General features: G+C 46.3%; 1 protein-coding gene across 4 annotated transcripts in view; it reads right to left on the bottom strand.

Moving 5' to 3' along the window:
• Positions 1-22716, bottom strand: part of ZDHHC14 (zinc finger DHHC-type palmitoyltransferase 14) — a 291942-nt gene that overhangs the window by 75037 nt on the left and 194189 nt on the right. For all 4 annotated transcript variants that reach the window (XM_019967634.2, XM_019967637.2, XM_019967635.2 and 1 more), the window contains exon 3: positions 3799-3957. In XM_019967634.2, coding sequence (XP_019823193.2) covers positions 3799-3957 — 159 coding nt within the window. The remainder of the gene's footprint in view (positions 1-3798; positions 3958-22716) is intronic.

The raw sequence follows: 22716 nt of genomic DNA, 5'->3' as shown, positions 1-22716 counted from the left end.
TCCTGGGCATCTATCCTTAGAGCCGTGTCCCAACCCCCTGGCTCTGCTAACCTGTTCTACGTTAGCAACAGAGTGTGCTCCCCAAAAAGCTTTTCCCTCAGCCCTCGACTTCAGCTACAGAGCCCCTACAACTTTGCTCTCATTACTTACTTAACAAAGAAAAATACGCTTTAGGAAGCTGCATTTTCCTCTCTCCTCTCCCAGTGCAAAGTGACATTGATTTGCATGCCTAGGAAGGACCAACCTGAGCCCATTCATTACCATGGAAGGGAAGCCACATGTTCGAACACTGGCTTTCAGCACATCATTGTACTTTTTTCCCCTGGCTGCAGAAAGTAGAATTCTTTCAATAAAAACTTGCCATCTAAAAATAAAGTAGTGGCAAACTCTGCAATTATACTTCTCCATTGGAGACAACTGCTTTCCACTCTATTTTCCAAAATGGACAAAGTCCAATTTGTTGGTCAGCTAATGGGTCACACCCAAGGCCCAAATGCAGTGTAATGAACTCGAAAGCCAAAATGATGCAGGTCTGAGTTGCTGTGTGGTTGTTCCCCGAGTGCAGCAAGTACATTTACTTTCCGTCAGCTGTGTGCTATTCCTCTCACCTGTGCCCCACAGAGCGGGGCCCTGATTACCGTTTGCCCACTTTCAGCCCAAGGACCGTCAAATGAAGCTTAGAGGCAGCTACTGGCAACGTGCTCCTTGTCTAGTTCCCTCCTCTGCTGCTGCTGCTGCTAAGTCACTTCAGTCATGTCCGACCCTGTGCGACCCCATAGACAGCAGCCCACCAGGCTCCCCTATCCCTGGGATTCTCCAGGTGAGAACACTGGAGTGGGTTGCCATTTCCTTCTCCAATGCATGAAAGTGAAAAGTGAAAGTAAAGTCGCTCAGTCGTGTCCAACTCCTGGCGACCCCATGGACTGCAGCCCACCCCAAACCTTCCCCCTTCTGCTCCTTTCCGTTTGCAGCTCTTCATCCTCCCATTACAGGATAGCATCAGGCTTGCTTGTGGAGTTCTGGGTTACCATGGTGACTTGGAGTTACCAAAAAGGTTGCTCAGAACCTATCAGAAGGGCTCCTGGACACTACAGACTGATGGCTCTTATTGTCTCACTGGGAGTTTCTAGCAGCTCAAGTGGTAAAGAATCTGCCTGCAATGCTGGAGACCCAGGTTCGATTCCTGGATTGGGAAGATCGCTGGAAAAGGAAATGGCAACCCACTCCAGTATTCTTCCCTGAAGAATCCCATGGACAGAGGAGTTTGTCAGGCTATTGTCCATGGGGTCTCAAGAGTCGGACATGATTTAGCAACTAAACCACCATAGAAGTGTACCATTAACTAGATGAGTAATTCTGGTAAGAGGATTTTACATCTAATACATCAGGGTTCTTTGAAGGAAGAAAGGTGAAGTCGCTCAGTCGTGTCCAACTCTTTGCGACCCAATGGACTGTAGCCTACCAGGCTTCTCCGTCCATGGGATTCTCCAGGTAAGAATACTGGAGTGGGTTACCATTTCCTTCTCCAGGGTTCTTTAAGGGTTCTTAAACCTATGGTGGAGGGAACAAATGAGAGAATCTGATGAACTTTCAGAAAGTGTTTTATGATATAACCAAAGAGAATTTTAAAACACTAGGAGACAGAAAGGAACGTTTTATCATGATTATGAATCCACCCTATAGATGGAATATAAATGAACAAATAGAAACAGTCAGCTATCTAGCAATGGGTAAATACATTTATAAATGATAAAAAAAAAAAGAGGTGTCCCGTAAACTCTTCAGGTCTGCAGGTAACCACTCCCTCCCTGTAAATGCCAACTGGAACAAGTCATTAGACCTCCAGGAGAAGATACTCAAAATAACAGAAGATTTTTAGGTGAAAGAGTGTAAGTTACATATTATCCCATCATATAATATTCCATCATGTAATCTCAAAATTACAACCCAAGAAAGGATCCTGTGAATCCCTATGGATTGTTTTCCTGAAGATATTTAAGCCACTGGGCTGCTTTGGCTTGCGTGTCCTCAAGATGGGCATGGGATGGTCACTGGGGTTGGAGTCACCCGGAAGGGTATCAGAAATCACACAAAGGCTGTCTCATGACCTTGTAAACCCTGGTGTGTGTCCTCACATAGAGGACCAGGGACAGGTTTGGTCATCATACCTGCAGAGGGCCACAGTAGACCAAGACATTGGTCAGAGAATGCCAATCAGAAGTGTCAAGGGAGCAGTAGTAATAACAGAGGAACAGCTAACAACCACAGAGAATTTACCAAAAGCCAGGCACGAGGCTGAGTGCTTTGCACACTTTAACTCTGCTCTCTCAATCATCCCGTGAGGTAGGCACCGCTACTGACCTCATTATAAAGATGAGAAAACCAAGGCATACAGAGTTGAGGTTGCATGCCTAAATCATGAACCTAGTATTTGTACCCAGGTCATCGGGTGCCAGATTTCAGGCTTTTAACTGGTTCTTACTACACAAGAAAGACAACAAAATTCCATGATGTTTTGCTGGGGAGGCAAAGGCTAACAGTAATTTTTCCAAGTGAGTAAAACAAAGAAAAGGTCTGAGAGGGAAAACATGGACTCCCTACCAAATTGTAGATTAACATTATAGTAAAATTCAGGCCAATAAACAAAAAAGCTTTGCACAGCAGGAAACACATGATATAATTTTTTTTTTCTGAAGAAGAATCAAGACCACAAATTCTAATAGGCTTGGAAAATGTTAGCAGTTGGCTATGTGTTACTAAGGGGAACAAGGTGTGTTCTGAGGTGTTCTGTCTTTTCAGGTGTGAGGTTAACAGGCTTTCCATACTTGTTTTCCCAGGGAAGTCCCTGGTTATTTCTGTTAGAGGCAGACTATGGGACTGAACAAATGTGGGTCTTCCCCCACGTGGCAAAGCTGTGGTCCCTTTCTCATTACCCTTCCTGTCACTTGGGGCTTCCACCGTCTCCTTGCCGAACTCATGTCTGACACGCTCCATCCTGGGGCAGAGTAATGGTCTGCAAGTGTGGGTAACATCTCTCGGTGTGATGGGATGAGCTTGCCAAGTAATCCCCAGGGGCTGGGACCCACATAGAGGCAGAAATGCTGTGCTGCGGTGCTGGCGACCGAGCAGCAGGGCTAAGCCTTACAGCCAAGGCCCTCTGTGCTCCACTGTGTTTCCCCTGCCCGTTTCCTAGCCTGTCCTGGAGGCAAGCTGACAGCGAGGGCAGGTCTTGGTGGTCTCTGGGGCCACCTAACAACATAACTGTGGGCCCAGCAGTCTCTGAGCCTTTGCCCCTTTTCTTCTCCTTGGGCTTCCATGGCCTCCAGCTCCCCAAGCAGAATGCCTTCTGAAGAGCTGGGAGAATCCGGCTACACACGTGGCCAGCTCCTCTGGCAATGGAGGGTCTACAGGTGTCATGGTTTTATTTCAAGTGTCTGCTGATCTGGAACCTCCAGGGAACAAGAACCCCCACTCTGGCATGTGTGGTCCCTGGGAGGAGAAGACCTGGGGCATTGTGCTGTCCTAGGGATGTGCTGCAGGATGTAAGAAGGAAAAAGAGATCTGGCGATGCTAGGCTTGGTGAACGGGATCAGCGGCAGACCGTTGATCAGATCAGAGGCAACAGAACTGAAGTAACTATTACCCAGTTGCTTAGTTTTGAAGGATTAAAGAGACACACATGCTGGCTCTCTCTAAGCACAAGGTCTCTGGTCAAATGAAATCAGGCTACTCCATCAGCTGCAGACATTTTAGCACAGCCTTAAAGTTGGAACAGAGGCAATTCTGGCTTTGACTCACCTACGCAGTTATCGCAAAGGCTACAGTGAGAGGCACGAGGGGGCCGGAAAATCTTGCAGGTGAAACAATATTTAAGTTTCACAGTCTGGCCATTGATGATGACTTCTTTGGTTCTGGGAGGTGGGCGGTACCCCCCTGAACTGGTGCCATTTGCGATATCTGTGGAGAAAAGAAAAAAAAGAGCACAGGCGCTTAACACAGCACGTGAACTCTGAAGGATCCTGCCCCCAGGCGGCCTGGAGTCTGCATTTCCAAGTGCAAGGCCCACAGGCACCTGACCCCTGACACAGAAATGCGGGAGGACACAGACCAACGGCCGTCCCACAGCCTTTACGCTCCTTTGGAGCCCGGGACCGCTTTTAGGAATCCAGGCACGTGGGAGAGACCACGTGACTGAGCTCTGGCCAATGGGGTGCTGCACATGTGGCCCCGCCCAGCCAATGGGCGCCTCCCCTGAGCCACACCCACTCTTCCCCCACCCATCCCAGGTCACCGTGGAGATTCAACCTGGGGGCCCTGAATGACTATGCCCCTGTGACTGCCTCACTGGATCATACTGTTACTTGTGCACCAAAATCCTTCCCCAGTTAGCGTTGTCCTAATTAACGTTGTTGCTCAGTCCCTTCCCTGGAGAAGGAAATGGCAACCCACTCCAGTATTCTTGCTTGGAGAATTTCATGGACAGAGGTGCCTGGTGGTCTACAATGCATGGGGTCACAAAGAGTTGGACATGACTGAGTGACTAACACACTTTCAGTCCCTAAGTCTCCAACTCTTTGAGACCCCATGGACTATAGCCTACCAGGCTCCTCTGTCCATGGGATTCTCTAGGGAAGAATACTGGAGTGAGTTGCCATGTCCTCGTCCCCGGGATCTTCCCGACCTAGGGACTGAACTCACATCTCATACATCTCCTGCGTTGGCTGCTGCTGCTGCTGCTAAGTCGCTTCAGTCGTGTCCAACTCTGTGCGACCCCATAGACAGCAGCCCACCAGGCTTCCCCATCCCTGGGATTCTCCAGGCAAGGACACTGGAGTGGGTTGCCATTTCCTTCTCCAGTGCATGAAAGTGAAAAGTGAAAGTGAAGTCGCTCAGTTGTGTCCGACTCTTTGTGACCCCATGGATTGTAGCCTACCAGGCTCCTCCATCCATGGGATATTCCAGGCAAGAGTACTGGAGTGGGTTGCCATTTCCTTCTCCACCTGCATTGGCAGGCAGGTTCTTTACTACTTAGCGCCACCTGGAAAGCCCCAACTAAATCGTTCAATGTACATTAAAAAAATAATAATTTATGTAGTTTATTGTCTGACCGGCATCTTTAATTTTTTTAGAACCAGTTTTCAAAATGTTGAAGAAAATACTGTTTTTTAAAGTTTCTTTTAATCTTGTAAACTTATAATCTTATAACCTCCCTGAGTTCACATGAGAATCACCCAGGAAGCTTCTCAAACTCCCCTAGCGCAGAGACCTGCCCCAGATCCAATAAACCAGAATCGCCCCTGGTGACTGTAATGTGCTGTAGGGCTGAGAGCCCCTGCTCCACAGGAAGATAAAACACTCTTTTCATATAGACCCCTCACAGCCGTAAAGAATTGAGGGCAGCTAGCAGTGGAAACAGGAGGCCACGGGTCAATGGAGAAGAGTGAGAATATCCGTGAGGGATTCAGCTGAGACTCCGCAGCTGATAAACAGGTGGAGCAGAGCCTGGTGGGTGGAGGGAATCTTGGGAAACTTCACGGTGTTCTTCAAAAACAGAGATGGAAACACTAAAGGTAGCTGTTCATTTAACTCAGAAACTGTCAGACAGTGACAGCTGCAATATACTTTTGGTAAATTTCCAAAGTGATAGGAAAGAGTCCCACGATCCACTCAGCTCTCCCCCACCCCTCACTCCACAAACTCAACCTGGGCAGGAATTGAATGGAGAGCTTTCAAAGCTACTGATGCTACTGACCCACCCTTATACACACACACACACACACACACACACACACACACACACACACACACATATGTATATTCTGATGTCCTTGGAGGGGTGCAGCCTGTCATCAGAGGTTTCAAGAGCTCCTCATGTATGGAAATTTTCAGCCAAAGCTGAGAACCACCATTGCAGGGCCTGGTCACTGCGGTCCATGCAGAATTCACACTGACTGAGAGTTTGTCAGAGATGTGAGCTCTCTCTCAGTCCCGCCCATAGCTATCGAGGTCACTGTGCCCCCTGCCCACCGGGGGGAGGGTGTCACACATCTGGAAGTTTGAGAACCTAGCTCCTGGATGCCTGAAAACACTGCCCATCCACACATCACGTGCGCCTCTTAACCTCATGTGCCTCTGTTTTGTACCCCTATACACTCATGTACATGGTAGAGAGCTAAACTTACAGGACACAGAAACCTAGAAAAACTTTGTGGGCGGGAGGGGGCCGCTTCACACAGCACAGTCAGCCCCCCGAGCATTTTCACACGGAGAACCTGGTGACCGGGAACAGCCAATGGTCTCTGCAGAGCGACACCCTCGGTGCCTCCAGCTGCTCTCACTCACAGAATTCACAAGTCATGATTTCAGGAGGTGCCCATTTACCGCAATCTTTTTTTTAATCCCCCGTCCTAACTATCCAAGACCTTATCGTGCTCTTTGCATCTTCAGTTTAGTTCAGTTGCTCAGTCGTGTCCAATTCTTTGAGACCCCACGAACTGCAGCACGCCAGGCCTCCCTGTCCACCACCAACTCCCAGAGTTACCCAAACTCATGTCCATTGAGTTGGTGATGCCATCCAACCATCTCATCCTCTGTCGTCCCCTTCTCCTCCCGCCTTCAATCTTTCCCAGCATCAGGGTCTTTTCCAATGAGTCACTGCTTTGCATCAGGTGGCCAAAGTATTGGAACTTCAGCATCAATACTTCCAATGAATACTCAGGACTGATTTCCTTTAGGACTGCCTGGCTTGATCTCCTTGATCTCTTTGAATCTTAGACAATTCTTAAAAAATTTTTTTTTTTTTTTTAATTCTTATAGTGAATGGGTAAATGGCACAGAGCAGGGACAGGGAGAGAGTGAGGAACAGCCCTTCTACTTTACCTCTCCACTGAGAACAGTCATTCTACTTGGAATAATGAAACAGTGGGACTGTTATTATAAACCAAGGACTCTGGGTGGCCTTGCCAGGCAGGACACCCTCTCTTGGCATATCCGCCACCTGCCTGGCACCCCAGGTGGCTGCCCCATGAAACGACAGAGTTCAGCAGGCACCAGAGAAGCACCAGCTTCCAAAGCATGTATACTGGGAAGAGGGTGGCATCCCAACTGATTCTGTGATGAGAAAACAAAGAGGCAATGTGGCTGTGTACTTCCTGGAGCATCAGGGTAAAAATAACTGGCTTTGAACACATCGAAGATAAGGTCAGAGCTCTTCCAGTGCCAACGGAATGCCACTGAGGTCTAAATTAATTATGACTTTGCCTCACTAGCCTTGTGTCAGCTGTGAAATCTACTATATCTCTTTAGCTCTTGCAAACATAGAAAACTAGGAAAACCAGAGAGTCAGATAGAGGTTTAAAAGTAACAATAACCCAGTCAATAACACTTGTGTTACTTTACCCAGAAAAGTTTAAAAACTGCTTTGCCAAGAAAAATATTTTAAGAAGCAGGGATGACAAACTTATTCACACTAGAATGACTCCTAAAAAAACCCAGTTTTAAGTAGCGAGTGTGCTAAATCTCTTCAGTTGTGTCTGAATCTTTGCTAGCCCATGGAGTGCAGCCCTCCAGGCTCCTCTGTCCATGGGATTCTCCAGGAAAGAACACTGAAGTGGGTTGCCATTCCCTTCTCCAGGGGGTTTTCCCTACCCAGGGATGGAACCTGCATTTCACAAGTCTGCTGCACTGGCAGGTGGGTTCTTTACCACTGGCGCCACCTGGGAAGCTGAATGGTTTACCTTTATAAATGATTCCCTATTTAATATATGCAAAATACCGCACCAGAGGCAATGGAGGACCCATAAACAACAGAGATGTTGCGTGAGCAGCAGTGAGCGGGGGGTCCTGCTGGACTGTTTGATGAGCCGTGAGTCCCCAGCCACCCTTGATCTGCTGTCCTCCCAGCCTTCAGAGCCTACTTCCTAAGTGCACATCTGGCTATGGAGACCCCACAGCCTCTGGTGAGGCACCAAGGTCGTCTGTGCGGGCTGGTCCTTCTCTTCCTGCCGCACAATCTCACCCGAGTCGGGGGCTGTGGCTCCTTGGGCTCCAGAACAGGCAGGCCCCGCTGTTCAGGCTCCCAGCATCTCTTCTCTGCTCCGGCCGTCCTGTCCTCTGGATGTGCCTCGTCCTAGAAATTCCACTTCAAGCCTCTCCTGTGCAAACGCGCTGAGGGCACTTGCTTCCTTGGACTCTCACTGCACTTGACTGCGTGTTTATCCAGCCAACAGATCTGTGTCGTGCTCGTAGGTGCCAGCCGGGTGCTGGGAGCTGGGGATGTTGCAGGAACTTAACAGCTGGAGAGGCTCACAGGCCCGAGGGGAGACCCTCTACCAGGGAAGTGACCATAAGGGTTTATCTCCGAGTCTTCCCCCAGATGTCAGGCCGGGAGGGGGACGAGGCCTGACCGATTTCTTGTTCCCGCTGTCCTGCAGAGGGTCCAGCACACAGTAGGGCCCCAGGAACTGCCTGCCAAATGGAAGGTCGGTTGTCCTGGCCAGTCTGGAGGAAGGATGCAGGAAGCACAGGGTCCGTGTCCCTGGTCCTGCACGCCCCCCAGTCAGAGTCACACAGCTCAGGGACTTGCCCCGCCCCAGGAGCTCCTCTCTCAAGGCCTTTTGAGGCTGTTGCTCCTTTTTACTGGTCCTCTCTCTCTCTTTCTAAAAACATTTGACTGCTTCAGGTCTTAATTGTGGCATGCAGGATTTCTCTAGTTTCTCCGAGGCATGTGGGATCATAATTCCCCAGCCAAGGATTGAACCTACATTCCCTGCATTGCAAGGCAGATTCTTAACAACTGGACCACCAGGGAAGTCCCTTTACATGTCCTCCTTACATCATTTGCTGGTCCAGAGACCCATTTAGTCATCGCCACCTGGAAGGTGCGGGCAACATGGGTAGCTGTGTGTCTCAGTTCAGTCTCTCATGTCCAACTCTTCGAGACCCCATGGACTGCAGCACACCAGGCTTCCCCATCCATCACCAACTCCCGGAGTTCACTCAAACTCATGTCCACCGAGTCGGTGATGCCATCCAACCATCTCATCCTCTGTCATCCCCTTCTCCTCCTGCCTTCAATCTTTCCCAGCATCAGGGTCTTTTCCAGTGAGTCCGTTCTTTGCATCAAGTGGACAAAGTACTGGAGCTTCTGCTTCAGCATCAGTCCTTCCAATGAAGATTCAGGACTGATTTCATTTAGGATGGACTGGTTGGATCTCCTTGCTGTCCAAGGGACTTGCAAGAGTTTTCTCCAATACCACAGTTCAAAAGCATTAATTCTTCGGTGCTCAGCTTTCTTTATAGTCCAACTCTCATATCCCTACATGACTACTGGAAAAACCATAGCTTTGACTAGATGGACCTTTGTTGGCAAAATGACATCTCTGCTTTTTAATATGCTGTCTAGGTTGGTCACAGCTTTCCTTCCAAGGAGTAAGCGTCTTTTAATTTCATGACTGCAGCCACCATCTGCAGTGATTTTGGAGCCCCCCAAAATAAAGTCTGTCACTGTTTCCATTCTTTCCCCATCTATTTGCCATGAAGTGATGGGACTGAATGCCGTGATCTTACTTTTCTGAATGTTGAGCTTTAAGCCAATTTTTTCACTCTTCTCTTTCACTTTCATCAAGAGTCTCTTTAGTTCTTCTTCTCATTGTATTTCAGGGTACCTCCAAATTGTTGTTTCTTTCACATAATACATTCAACTGTTGCCCCAGACCAATGGCTTCCTAGCATGCCCAAATAAAGGGCAGATGGGATAATGGAGCCTTGAAACCCAAGGCTTCAAACACCCACCTGAGGACAAAATCCATGCCCCTTCGACATTCAGACTGGCAGCAGTGGCCGGTCATGACCTGCTCCTCAGCGGGAAGGATGACGAACACCCGGGGCTTCATCTCAGGGCCCAGTGGGGGAGTTCCCGATCTAATCCTCAGTTATTTTGTGGTTTGGGTTTTGGCTTTTGCTGTTGACCACAGTGGTGCCTCTGCTTCTTAGACCTGCTCTTTGTGGTTTACAATGCAGCTGTTGAAAAAGAATAGTCAAAGTCTGCAATAGCTAATGGGTAAAGAACACTAGAATTTGGGGGGGGGGAACCTCTAACAGTTCTGCAAGTTTATATGAGCCAGTATTTTTCAAGGACGTTTTTATACACTAGCATTTTGAAAAAAAATTTAAAAGGTTGAAATGGTCTTCTGCTTCATTGTCCTTGCCCCCACCACCCCTCCAAATGGCTCGGAGTTGTTGGCACAGGGGCAGAAACAGTCACAGAATTTCTGTCTAGTATTAACCTTGCAGGCAGCTTACAGGCAAAGAATTAGGAGAGCTGGGGAGAGGGGATGGGAGGCTGGTGTGTTCAGGGACACAAAATGGCCTGCTCACTAAGCTTTTCACTCACAGAGAAATCCTGGGCTTCCAGAGGTCTTAAGTAAGTTGTTTGTTAATATATGCCTATTTCAAAGCCACTCTCCAAAAAGCAAGCCATCTTTTCTTGGGAGGAATCAGAGTGCTAACACGCTGAGAGACCCATTTGTCTGCCATCTGATTTAATCCCGCCCCAAATTCAGGGGGAAAATGGATGAGCTTTAAAAGTTGCTGAAATCCACCATGAAAAGTAATGCAACTCCACTTTTTTGGGGGGCCCACACTGGGCAGCATGTGGCGTCTAGTTCCCTGACTAGGGATTGAATCCATGCCCCCTACAACGGAAGCATGGAATCTTAACCACTGGACCACCAGGGCAGTCCCTGAAACTCCACTTTTGAAAAATGCATATGGGGAAAAGAAATCCCAATTTGCAAAAAAATGTAGATTAAGATTCTTTTCCTTTATCAAAAAGATGCAGAACAGCATCACACCCTGATGTACGGGTGTTTTATAGACCATTCACTAGCTGACAACCTGTCTGCCAGACCGGGAAGAATGAAGATAAAGCATCTCTGCATTAGGATACAGTCACAGGAACCGTATGATCTGCTTCCCACCCAAGCCTCCATGACTACACCAACTGCACGTGCTGGAGGACAGCTGTTGGATCTAACGAACCTGCAGTTTCCATAAGGCTCATTTCATTGACGCTCTGAAGCGTCTGGGACACAAACCACCCAACCTTGGAGTGGTTGATCTATCACAAGATGGCTATTTTTGGAGCCATTTAAAGCAATCTCTTAGCTAACAGTTTGTAAACTTCCAAGTTTACAGAAAAATATTAACAATGACGATGTCAGACAACCCAACCTCTATTATTTTAAGTGCTTGGGAGAAAAGGCAGGAGAAATGCTGCTCTGTCTACAGATAGTTGGTTAGGTTTCCACTCGAGAGAGTAAAAATGTGGACTTTTTCTCACAAGTATTTTGGGTGGCAGCATCTTTGCTTCTACAAATATTTAAATACAAAAATGCATACGAGGGTTCATGGAGGGTGACAGTCCTCTTCCTCCAGTTAAAAGCTTTGGCAAGTCCAGCCTGGATGGGTGGGGGGTTTGGGGGAGAATGGATACATGAATGTATGGCTGAGTCCCTTCGCTGTTTGCTTAAAACCACCACAACATGGTTTGTTAATCGGCTATACCCCAATACGAAATAAAAGTTTTAAAAAAATAAAAGCTTTGTAAGTCACTTTGTCTTAAATGTTTGCCTTCAAGGACTGAAGCTGATGGCTGAGTTAAGGCTCAGGCAGGCAGAGTTTCAAAGCTGAACCACATGTCGGGCAGTCAGCAGTAAGGGTGTCCTCTCCTTAGGGGGGCTCATCCCAAGGAGAGGCAAACAGTGTCTGCAGAGCCAGACTGAGAGAACAAGGGAAGCCGATGTGGGGGGCCAGAGGCAAGGGCAGGCCCTGCGTCGCCGGAATGAGTGCTGCAAGGAATGGAAGACATGTGACATCCAAGGCCAGGTACGCTTTCCAGAGAGTTCACTCACTCTCTCAACACCCACGAGAGTTGGAGGCACCCTGGCGGGCAACACAGACCGTCAAGGAGACCTGGTCCCTGCCTTCAAAGAGTTTGCAGTCTAGTGGAGGAGACAGATATGAATTATAATCACACGACTGAATGCTCGTCATGCACAGATGAGTCAGAGTAGCAGGGAAGGCTGCCTGGTGTGGGGCCTCTTCCCATAAGAGGTGGCATTGGAACCAGGATCTGAAGGACCACTGAGTTGGGCTTCCCTAGGCAACGTGTGTGTGTCGTGGTGGGGTGGGGGGCTACTTGGTTGTGTGTGTATGTATGTGTGTATGAGTGCATGCGTGTGTGTGTCGTGGTGGGGTGGGAGGCTACTTGGTTGTGTGTGTATGCATGTGTGTATGAGTGTGCATGCACACTGAGAGTGGGAGCAGGGCATTCTGGGTGAGAGAGTAAGTAACTTGTTCCTAGTCCTGAGACTGGAGGCAGGTGGTACATCTGGAACCCAAGGGAGGCCAGTGTGACCAGGATCAGAATGAACAGGGAACAGCTGTGGGGGAGGAGGCTGGGGCTAGATGGCCCAGAGCCCTGTAGTCAGGTTTGGGGTGTTGGCCTTCAGCCTAAATGCAAAAGGAAGCTTGATTGTTAGTTTCATGTCAGCTTGGCTAAGCTCTGTGCTCAGATGTTCATCAAACACCAGTCTAGGTGTCACTTTGCAGGTAATTTTAGGTGAGATGAGCATTTAAATTGGTAGACTTCAAGTAAAGTGGATTGTGGGCCTCAGCCAATCAGTTGCAGGCCTTAAGAACAAAGATGGAGGTTCTCCAAGGCAGAAGAAATTCTCCTCGAGACGGCAAAGTAAGAAACCCCCTCTGGGTCTCCAGCCTGCTGCCCGGAGTAATTTGGACTGAAGACTACAACAACTCTTGCCTGACTTTTCAGCTTACCCAACAAATTTCACTTGCCAGCCCCCACAAGTGCATGAGCCAATTCCTTAAAAATAAATCTATGGATTTATTTTTCTATAACTCCTGTTATCTATAGCTCCTGTTGGTTCTTTTTCTCCAGACAGAGAATCCTAACATAGAAGCCAAGAAGAGTTCTATGCTGTGTAGGAATTAAAAATATCACACTGAATGCAGTTTCAAAGACGGATTGGGTGAGAGGGAGGGAGAAGCAAGATGGATTTAGGACCAGTTAGAAGGGATTTGAAATACAAGCTAGAGATGAAATCAGTCTGCAACACGGTGGTGCTGTGACGATGGAGAGAAATAAATGGATTAAAGAAATATTGAAATGGTAACATCAGTTATCTCCTTGCAAGGAGATCAAAGCAGTCAATCCTACAGGAAATCAGTCCTGAATATTCATTGGAAGGACTAATGCTGAAGCTGAAACTCCAATACTTTGGCCACCTGATGCGAAGAACTGACTCATTAGAAAAGACCCTAATGCTGGGAAAGATTGAAGACAGGAGGAGAAGGGGACAACAGAGGATGAGATGGTTGGATGGCATCACTGACTCAATGGACATGAGTTTGAGCAAGCTCCAGGAGTTGGTGATGGACAGAGAAGCCTAGTGTGCTGCAGTCCATGGGGTCACAGAGTCGGACACGACTGAGCGACTGAACTGAACTGAACATTAATTATTAACGGATGTGGTAAACAAGTGACCAGGATGAGCTTCAGGGCTTGCGGGAACGTACAGTGAGGGTGGGAGATCACCTCCCGGTATTAAGCGGGAGGAATCACCATACGGGCAGGTATGTGTACAGACCGGGACCTCAGAGGAAGGGCCAAGGCTGGAGATACATGTCTGACAGTGACACAGCGGAGAAGGTGACGGCAGAAGGTGTGGGAAGGCGAGAGGGCCGAGGGCTGAGCCTTGAGGTTCCCACACCTATGTTTGAAAGCAAGGAGTGCCCAGCAGATGGAAGGAGGGCACAGTGTGGCTACGTCCCTTAGCGTGAGCCATCCGCTCTCAGGAAAACCCGAATACTGGGTTCCCTTCGGGAGACTGACTGAGCATCAGCACAGCAAAGACACTGGAGAGGAAGCCCAGGCTTTCCCCAGCGTTCTTAGCTCTCCTGCCATCCGAGGACACCCCTGTTCTGCAGTGCGGGGCAGGGAGCCGATGTGTCGTGTGGCACACCAGCAGAGGAAATGAAATGCAAGAGATGGGAGCTGGTGGGGACCTTAGGAAACAGAGGGAGAGGTTGTGAGAGACAAGTGGATGCCAGGGTGGAGCGGGAAGCAACTGCACCCCCTTGGGGCTGGACCGAGAGCCCTGGAAACAAACCAGACTGCCGGCTGGTGAGAGGGGATTAACCATCATGCCCACGTGCATGGAGATGGCAAGAGCCTGGGGCTGGCCACCATAAGAGACCATAGACTTGCCCTCAAATGGAGAAGAGTCATCTAAAGATGCAGAGATCTAGAGAGGAATTCCCAAGCAGGGATGAAGGTACCTACAACAAATTCCTGGGGATGGGGAGCTGCAAGGGGACCCGGCATCTTCCATAAAAGAGACTGGCCTGCCTGCTGGAGGCACGGGTGATGGTGGTGCTGGGTACCAACTTTATTCCACTGAGGCTCAAACCTGTTCTGGTGGTCCACCTTCAGGAGCACAGCAGGGCCAGCAAAGCTGGCTGTGGGGACGGTGGCTGCCTAGGAAGTCCTCAGCGATCAGAACTGAACAGGGCAGGAGCCATGCTCTCTGGCTCTGAGAGGGAGGGACGCCAAGCCCCTCACCTGCATAAATTGAGAAGTCAGGAGTGGTGGGAATGCTTACATTGTGAGCTCCGACAGGCAAAGAAGGGGGAAATGATGAGCATAAAGGGCAAATCCACATTTCATAAAGAGGCTCGGGCTTGACCTTGCCTCCCCTGCACGCGGTTTTGAGTTGCAGGAGGTAATTGCACTTAGAAACCGCCGAGGAGCGGGGCTTCTTCTAGACCTGGTCATCAGAAGGCTTGTGGGCTGGATCTCCTTTCGGGGAGAACTTTGCCAAGAAAAGAACATTTGTCAGATGAGAATTTTAATAGGCATTTCTTAGCCCCATGAGGACTTGACTACTTAGGACTTTAACAAGAGATTGAGAAAAACACAATAGAAGTATTTGTAGAGAATTGGCTGGAGAATCCCAGGGACAGGGGAGCCTGGTGGGCTGCCGTCTCTGGGGTCGCACAGAGTCGGACACGACTGAAGCGACTTAGCAGCAGCAGCAGCAGGGCAAAGCAACCTTTTTCTGTCTACTTCATAGAAAACAGAAAAGGTAGCCTCAAAGAATGAGCTCAAGGTGCTACTCAGTGCTGGTTCATTTATTCACTCATTTGAATATGTATTAGGTACTTCAGTTCAGTTCAGTTCAGTTCAGTTCAGTTGCTCAGTCGTGTCCGACTCTTTGCAATCCCGTGAATCACAGCACGCCAGGCCTCCCTGTCCATCACCAACTCCTGGACTCCACCCAAACCCATGTGCATTCAGTAGGTGATGCCATCCAACCATCTCATTCTCTGTCGTCCCCTTCTCCTCCTGCCTTCAATCTTTCCCAGCATCAGGGTCTTATCAAATGAGTCAGCTCTTTACATCAGGTGGCCAAAGTATTGGAGTTTCAGCTTCAACATCAGTCCTTCCAATGAACACCCAGGACTGATCTCCTTTAGGATGGACTGGTTGGATCTCCTTGCAGACCAAGGGACTCTCAAGAGTCTTTTCCAACACCACAGTTCAAAAGCATCAATTCTTCGGTGCTCAGCTTTCTTTATAATCCAACTCTCGCATCCATACATGACCACAGGAAAAACCATAGCCTTGACTAGATGGACCTTTGTTGACAAAGTAATGTCTCTGCTTTTTAATATGCTGTCTAGGTTGGTCATAACTTTCCTTCCAAGGAGTAAGTGTCTTTTAATTGCATGGCTGCAATCACCATCTGCAGTGATTTTGGAGCCCAGAAAAATAAAGTCAGCCACTGTTTCCCCATCTATTTGCCATGAAGTGATGGGACTGGATGCCATGATCTTAGTTTTCTGAATGTTGAGCTTTAAGCCATCTTTTTCACTCTCCTCTTTAACTTTCATCAAGAGGCTTTTTAGTTCTTCTTCACTTTCTGCCATAAGGGTGGGTCATCTGCACATCTGAGGTTATTGATATTTCTCCTGGCAATCTTGATTCCAGCTTGTGCTTCCTCCAGCCCAGCATTTCTCATGATGTACTCTGCATATAAGTTAAATAAGCAGGGTGACAATACACAGCCTTGACGTACTCCTTTTCCTATTTGATCCCTGGTCAGGGAACTAGATTCCCTATGCCGCAATTAAGATCCAGCATGCCACAGCGATGATCCAAGATCCTGTGTACTGCAACTAAGACCCAGGACAGCCAGATAAATAAATATTTTAAAAAAGATCAACCAAAAAAAAAACAAATAACTTTTAATAATAGATCTTAAACTTGGCTGATGATCAAGATCACCTAGAGCAGCGATTCTCAACCTACTTGTCTTGTGTTGTGGTTCCAGGAAGCACAGGTAGAAAAATACCATGAGAGATAATAGCTGTGGTCTGCAGTGGAAGCCAAGTTCAGGTAAGGAAGGCCCATTAAATTAAACTTCATTAAAGGGGAGGCTTGGTCCCGTGTGTGCTCTCATACAGGAGATGCCTATGAGGATGAGCCTCGTGACTGTGAGTGGCAAACATCAGCCTTTGTTCTATTGCAAAAATACTTCCATGCGTATAAATCCAATATCCTTAAAGATAGTTCTGAAAGCATACATTCCTGAAAATAGGAACATTGAATGGCACCGATGAAGAGAGTCTTTTTTTTTTTTTTGGATCCAATGGAGAAAATAGGCCTTAGTTTCTCCACATTGAAACTATGACAATTTGGGTGCCTGTAGTTCAAGGGCATTGTAATTCATGGAAAGACCCTGAACTGTCAAATGCTATGATGTTGATAATTATCAAAATTTCTTTTTGGAGGGTCTGTCCAAATCCTATAGGGCAAAATTATCTCTACCTAATCTATCTATCTATCTACACACACACACATACACATCACTACTTAGCACAATTAAAGAAAGGAGAAAAAGAAAGTGCTTAGTAGCTATGATCTTTTTAAACTGAGTTAATTCAAAACATGCTCAAAGCAAAATGAAAATTAATGACTATCTTTTTTTTTTTTGCCACACTGTTTCTTTTCCCGCATGGATGGCAAAGACTTACCCTTAAACAAAAACAAAATAAAGATGACTTTGTCCTTGCAAAGTTTTAATTTCCCTCAAATTTGGTCAAAGTTCTCTGAACACACACAGAAAACTGCTGTGCTGCATAAATGAAAATCAATTCTTCTACTGAAGGCCAGAGCGAGAAATATTTGTGTGTGTTTCTACTCCATGGGGCGCAGTTTCTGCATTGTCAGAAGCTACTAAATATTGTACAATGATAGAGATCGATTTGGGTTGTCAGTGTTTGCAATATCATAAGACAAGGAGATGAGAACAAAGGTAAAACCAGGGCACTAGAAACCATGCGAGGGCAGGGCGTCACCATTATCACCAGGAAAATCTGATCAGCTCTTATTGAAATTTGAATGGCATTAATTCAAGGGCAGTAGCAGGGATGCAAGAAGCAGCTTATATCTCATTCTGTACAATGATAAGATTCTATCTTCAGCACCGAGGAAAAGAAAATTAAGGATGGAAGCACAGAACTAGTGGATACCTCTTACAAATATACTATACGTTAATAAAAAATGCTCATCCACTATGATCATATACTCTCTTCTTTTTAGTCAACACAGGATGGTTAAAATGAATAAGAATCTCGAGTAAGCTGACAATTATAAACCTATCTATCTATCAACACATTTCAGAAGATTCAGAATATATCATATTAGCAACAACCATTTGGAAACTATAAGGGGGATATAATCCTATTTACAACAGAAAAAAACAGTCACAAAATTCTAGGAATAAACCTAACTCCCCAAAATAAGAGGGAGATCTCATGAAGAGAACTATAAAACAAATATAGAGACTTGAAGGAGATTTTTAAAAACATGGAGAGACATTCTCTGCCTAGTTTACTTCACGTATCTATTACACTGCCAAGCAAAGTCTCAATATAATTTGGGGAAATTTTGACAACCTGGAAAAAAATGATTCTAAGTTCCATCTGGAAGAATACACAGGTGACAATATTTGCAGAAGTAAAATAATGAGGGGAAAGAATTGTCCTGGGGGGCGGGCGGGAATGAAAACACTGAAACAGAGCATTCCCAAATAGATGCAAATTCTATGAGATTCCGTATCTGATACAGAATTTCAAATCAGTAGGGTAAGCATGGATTAGCCAATAAATGGAATCAGGATAAACAATCTTTTGGGGGGGGAAAAACTCTAAAGTTGGAGCCATACCTCAAATCTTATACCGAGGATTTAAATGTAAAAAATAAAAAGATACAAGAACTAGAAAAATATACATACACTTAAGATTTGGGGGTTGGGGAAACCCTTTCTAAATATATGACAAGGTAGCATACATAAGGAAAAGATGTTGTGATTAAAGTTTTAAAATCTGTATGTCAAAAAACTCCATAAAGTGCAAATTATAAATTACAAATATATTTGTTTTCATATGTAACAAAGGGTAGTATCTTTAAAGAGCTCTTGCAAATGATTAGGAAAAAGGCAAATATTCCACTTAAAAAAATGGGCAAAAAGAATGAACAGGCAACACACACACACAAAGAAGGAAAAGGGGCAGTAAATACATTTAAGAAGTTCGTAGTTTGCTCCTCCCAGTTTCAAACGAAGTCAAAGTTTAGTTTCATGTATTTTAATTTGTCTGCACCGGGGTCTTACTGATCTTCTCTGCCTTGTGTGGGCTCTTTAGTTGAGACATGAGAGATTTAGCTCCCTGACCAGGAATTGAACCTGGTCCCCTGGACTAGGGGTACAGAGTCTTAACCACCAAACAACCAGACAAGTACCCAGAAGTTAGTTTTAAATGATAACATTTAGCATCAGTGAGAGAAAGGAGAACAGACATCTCATTACTTTTTGTGTGAATATAAATTAATATTACCTCCTGAGGAATAAGTTGGCTACATATCTCAAAACCTTAACAATGTAATATATTCTTTGGCCCAGCAGTCTTAGGCCTTTTGACCTAAGGGAAACTTTTAGGAATATTGATTGCATCACTGCTTTTTATTATTAAAAACTGAGAACAACTTAAATGTCAATAGAGGACATTGGTTAAAAGAATTACGACATAGGATCACACAGTGGACAACTATACCCCCATTATAGATGGAGGCGAATGGTTCACAGCACATTAAGAGGGAGAAAAAGATCTGTTTCTAAATAGTAATGCACAATGTGAGCCCGTGTTTGTGTAAAAATACATTACTCCAAGAAACAAAACTAGGAAACATCAGATCTTAACCATGGGTATACTCAATTCGTAGGATGAATGAAATACATTTAAATCTATGTAAGTTAAAATCTATTTTTCCTTTTGTGCTTATCAAGGTTTCCACAATCAACATATATTATTACTTTGTGAAGAAAAAAAATTTTACTTTTAAAACAGAGTTTGGAAAGAGGCATAGAATATTTGTGAGGAGGTTGAGAAGACTTTGGCTCCCTATGTGTCATAAAATGAGATGTCAATGGATGTATATGCTGCTTTGAAAAACCATTATGAATTCATAAATTTATTCAGTAATTTAAAAAAGATGTCCTCTCTACCTCTTCTAAAGATGGGTTGTGAGATATTTTTTAGATTTTTTCCCTCATTCCTGAAACTCTGTAGAAGGAGGTTATTTGACTCATCGGGGGCCATGTGTAGCTCATAGAATTTTAATTCTCCTTCTGATCTTCTGGCAGCCACAGACTGCGACATGGGGCCAAGCCACAAAATTAGCTCACTTACTTAACATAGATTATCTCAGCATAACATTTATCTCATGCTACTGGGCAAAGCATTCTTTCAGATGCCAAAATAACTGTCCAGATTTGCGCCATGAGGAAGCAAGGGGGAAAAGTGCTTTTTCCTGGGAGTCGAGAGACCAAGTTACACTTTCCATGCCTGCCATCACCGAGTGACTTAACTCTCCTGGGTTACTCCGGTCTGTATAACAGGGGACTGGAGAGATGACCAGTGAGTTTCCTAACTGTTTTGAGGTATAGGGCTCACAGTCCCCAACTTTCTGATTCCACTTTGCTTTGTGCTTTTCCAAACACATGTGACTAACAGTGTCAGACTTTATTTTTCTGAGCTCCAAAATCACTACAGATGGTGACTGCAGCTATGAAATTAAAAGACGCTTACTCCTTGGAAGGAAAGTTATGACCAACCTAGATAGCATATTCAAAAGCAGAGACATTACTTTGCCAAGAAAAGTTTGTCTATTCAAGGCTATGGTTTTTCCTGTGGTCATGTATGGATGTGAGAGTTGGACTGTGAAGAAGGCTGAGCGCCAAAGAATTGATGCTTTTGAACTGTGTGTTGGAGAAGACTCTTGAGAGTCCCTTGGACTGCAAGGAGATCCACCCAGTCCATTCTGAAGGAGATCAGCCCTGGGATTTCTTTGGAAGGAATGATGCTAAAGCTGAAACTCCAGTACTTTGGCCACCTCATGGGAAGAGTTGACTCACTGGAAAAGACTCTGATGCTGGGAGGGATTGGGGGCAGGAGGAGAAGGGGACGACAGAGGATGAGATGGCTGGATGGCATCACTGACTTGATGGACATGAGTCTGGGTGAACTCCAGAAGTTGGTGATGGACAGGGAGGCCTGGCGTGCTGCGATTCATGGGGTCGCAAAGAGTCAGACACGACTGAGCGACTGATCTGGACTGAGCAACTGATCTGATCTGATCTGATCTGAAGTTTGAATAACGCTAAATAACTTGCCTGTGTTCTCCGTGGACTCACTTCTCGTATTCCTGCTTTAGTCCCACAAGCAGATGGTAAATGGGTTGAAGGCACACCATAGGTAAGCACTTAATAAATGCGTGTTCATCTGGATCACTATTAAGCCAATAATCTCAAATCACCACCTTTCCACTTACCGCGATTAAAATAAAATTATTCAAATCTTCTTACTCTGGGTTGTGTCCCTGAGGACGCGATGTGATTCCTTTACTAAAAATAGCAGCACCAAGAGCTTGCCCACCTATCTCTAGCCTCTCACGCTCACCAGGATGGGCCCACAGCAGTCCTCAAAGGCCCAAACCTCTGAGTTCTCCAGGGTCAGGTCTGAAAAATGATCGAGGCCATGGGAAATCAGGCAAGAGCTGCATCTACCTGTGCCCCTAAGATTAGCAGTAGTGACTTTGTCTGCCCTTACTGGTGCTCAACGTGACTTCAATAAAGAACTATGCACGTGTGCGTGCTAAGCCACTGTAGTCGTGTCCGTCTCTCTGTGACCCTATGGACTATGTAGCCCACCAGGTTTCTCTGTCCGTGGGATTATCCAGGCAAGAATACTGGAGTGAGTTTCCACGCCCTCCTCCAGGGGATCTTCCTGACCCAGGGATCCAACCTGTGTCTCCTGCATGGCAGGCAGTTTCTTTACCGCTGAGCCACTGGGGAAGCCAACAAAGGACTATAAGCACCGTGAAATAAAAATGTGTGAGTGGAACAGAATTCAGGTAATTTATTTATGAGTAAGCACTTTGCAGTCGATGGCAGCATAGTCTAGACTTTGACAAAAAGAAAACCAGCGATGTCATTTTTCTTTGTTTTCTTTCCGAAGTTCACAACGTGACTTGCAGTCAAAGTCAGCAGCTCACTGAACATCTTTTGGACAAGAAGGGAATTCAGCATACAGTTCTAAAGATTAGCATGTACTAGTCAGTCAGGAAATGGCAACCCACTCCAGTGTCCTTGCCTGGAGAATCCCAGGGATGGGGGAGCCTGGTGGGTTGCCATCTATGGGGTCGCACAGAGTCGGACACGACTGAAGTGACTTAGCAGTAGCAGCAGTCAGTCAATAATAAAATATATATTATTTTAAAAATACACATGCACCCTATAAAAGTTTCTAGAGGCCTACAATTTTCCAGCCACACAGACATATCAACGCCTCTGAATGTGATGATGTTTTTTCCCTCCCTCTGGCATATCATGTGACTCGCTCAGGTCCCCAGCTTGGCTGGCATGAAGAGTGAGTTAGAATCTGACACGTAATGCCTTTTGCCTCTGATTATCCAAGGGAAGCCCTGTCCCCATTTCCCAACAGTAAGCAGACACCAGCAAGACCACCGCCAAACAACAGTTTTAACTCTGAAGAATGTGATGCTTGATATATTTTTTTAAATTATCTGGTGAGCAGGGTAGGAATTTCTTAATTCTTTTGTCAACTGGAAAAAAAATAGGACAGAGAAATTCTTCGAGGTTCAGCCCAATTTCATTTCTGCGGGGGCCGTGACGGTCCCAGAGGGAAGCATGGCCCGGTCTGTTCTGTGCCCTCGAGCTGGCCTGGATACTGAGGACTCCTCCCCGGGACAGAGATGCTCAGAAGGGCCCCTCAGGGTGACTGCACACCTGGAGCCCCTTAGCTGACCAGAGTGCCTTGTGTTTCAATTTTAATCAGGCTTCTAGAAAAGTCCCAGAATTGCAGTACAGCCCCACAAACTGGAAGAGCTCAGAAGTTTGGCTTTCAGAGGCCCTCAGCTGCTTGTCTTTGAAACAGAGGGGGTCCCCACCCCTCATTTGCTGCCCATACCAGTTCCTGCACAGCTGGACCACAGAAACACCAGGCTGAGTCTCTGGCTCCCTCAGCACTCAGTCCTGGACAGGCCAGCCAGGC

The sequence above is a fragment of the Bos indicus genome, chromosome 9 (assembly GCF_029378745.1).
Source record: "Bos indicus isolate NIAB-ARS_2022 breed Sahiwal x Tharparkar chromosome 9, NIAB-ARS_B.indTharparkar_mat_pri_1.0, whole genome shotgun sequence".
Classification (NCBI taxonomy): domain Eukaryota; kingdom Metazoa; phylum Chordata; class Mammalia; order Artiodactyla; family Bovidae; genus Bos; species Bos indicus.
Note: the sequence above shows the minus strand (reverse complement) of the source record. Positions and strands in the feature narration are given on the sequence as shown.